The 1,761-nt window shown below is 33.7% G+C and overlaps 1 protein-coding gene across 1 annotated transcript in view; it reads left to right on the top strand.

Moving 5' to 3' along the window:
• LOC119666143 overlaps nt 1-1,479 on the top strand; it is a 2,840-nt gene extending 1,361 nt beyond the window's left edge. The window contains exons 2-4 of the mRNA XM_038075426.1: nt 655-887; nt 1,067-1,268; nt 1,354-1,479. Coding sequence (XP_037931354.1) covers nt 655-887; nt 1,067-1,268; nt 1,354-1,479 — 561 coding nt within the window. The remainder of the gene's footprint in view (nt 1-654; nt 888-1,066; nt 1,269-1,353) is intronic.
• The last annotated feature ends 282 nt before the right edge of the window (nt 1,480-1,761 follow it).

The raw sequence follows: 1,761 nt of genomic DNA, 5'->3' as shown, positions 1-1,761 counted from the left end.
TAATGTTCGTCAAAAATCTGCCAATAAATTAACGTGACTAAAAGAACCAGCAGGCCGATTCCACTAATCGCAATCGCTAAAACTCCATCGCTAAAATTCTTTAAATGCATTTTAGCGATTTTTGCGATTCTGCTAACTCGTTACGCTTAATTTCTATTCGCTAATTTTCTCAACTTTCAAAAACAGCTGATTTTTCCGGATAAATCGCTAAATCGCCAAATTTCGTATTCTGCTAAATTGGCAATCGCTAAAAACGACTAAAATTTCTCTTAATTTGATTGTTTTTGGCGACTAGGTTTTTGCTGTCGCTTAAAGTGAAAATATTATTTTTTAAACAAATTGAGCAATTGTTTTGTATGTATTTAGTATAATATTCATATATATTTATTAATTAAGTAATTGTGATAGAAATAAATTTTGCATTTAAAGTAAAATGAAAAAAAAAAATTAATATTACAAAAATTTTGTGGCAGTAATATAGTGAGAGTGCGTTTGGTATTCAGCAAATGTAAACAAATGTATTTTATTTTTCATATTTTTATTTTTGTACCAAAAATAAATGAATTCCAAGTGAAACAGTGAACAAAATGAATAATTATATACATATTAATACATATAAGATTTAATATATTTTATTTATTATTTAATTTTTAGATATTTATGATGGAATTTGTGGACTTAAAGTCAAAACGAATAAGCAAGGAGCAGAAACAAGTGCTGGTCCAGCATATGGAAGAGCATAAAGATTTCGCTCATGACAGATTTGTGTCAGATCATGGTGCGCGAAGTCTTAATGAACAGTGGAGCTCTCTAGCTGCTATTTTAAATGCCGTTGGTGGAGCAGTTAAAGATGCCAATGGTTGGAAGAAGGCATGGGTCAACATGAAGTAAGTAGTTAAAAATTAAAATAAGATATATTAACAGTTAATAATATATGTATATATATATATATAAAAGAATTATACATAAAAACATGTAAAATGTTAACATCGTTGCTTTTAATTTTATAGTTGTAGAAACTATGTTGAAAAATTGTAAATAAAAAAACTCCATTGTTTAATTTTAGATCCAAAAGCAAGAAGAAAGTACAGGACTATAAACATGCAATGGGACTGACTGGAAATGCGTCCGTTGGCATTAAGGATTTAACTGATCTAGATGAACGGATTATTGCAGTAATGCATCCAGTAGCGGTGCAAGGCATGGAAGATGTCTGCGAGCTAGCAATGCACTTTGAAAGTGACATTTCAGGTTGTTATGATTTAGAGGTAAGTATTGGAGGCGAATGCCTTATTATCGCTTTTATTTTTTTTATATTTTTTAATTATTAATCTAATAAATGTTTAATTTAAGTGCCTTGAGGAGGGAAAGGAACTGCCAAGCGGTTCAGGTCCATCTGTTGGGGGTAACGATGAGGGTTGTGTGCCTATTCGACCTATTCCAGTCCAGCCAAGCGACGAAAGCGAAATCCCTCATTAGAACAGACCAACCAAAAGTTCGTCGAGTTAGAGGAGAAAAGGTTGAGGCTTGAGGAGCGTCGACTTGAACTGGAGGAAAGAAAGCTCAAACAAGAGGAGATTGCGGACGAACGCGTGCAGGCCACTAAAGAGCATACAGATGCTATAAAACTGTGTAATGGACCTAATTTTTCCTAGCCGGGGTAGTTCTCAGCCTAGTCCAAGGTCTTACAAGAAAATTTCTATTCGCGGGGACCCAGCGTTCAACTACTGTCGTTTCTACCGTTGGAGTAAGATGCCGTAC

The sequence above is a fragment of the Teleopsis dalmanni genome, chromosome 1 (genome assembly GCF_002237135.1).
Source record: "Teleopsis dalmanni isolate 2A chromosome 1, ASM223713v2, whole genome shotgun sequence".
Classification (NCBI taxonomy): Eukaryota; Metazoa; Arthropoda; class Insecta; order Diptera; family Diopsidae; genus Teleopsis; species Teleopsis dalmanni.
Note: the sequence above shows the minus strand (reverse complement) of the source record. Positions and strands in the feature narration are given on the sequence as shown.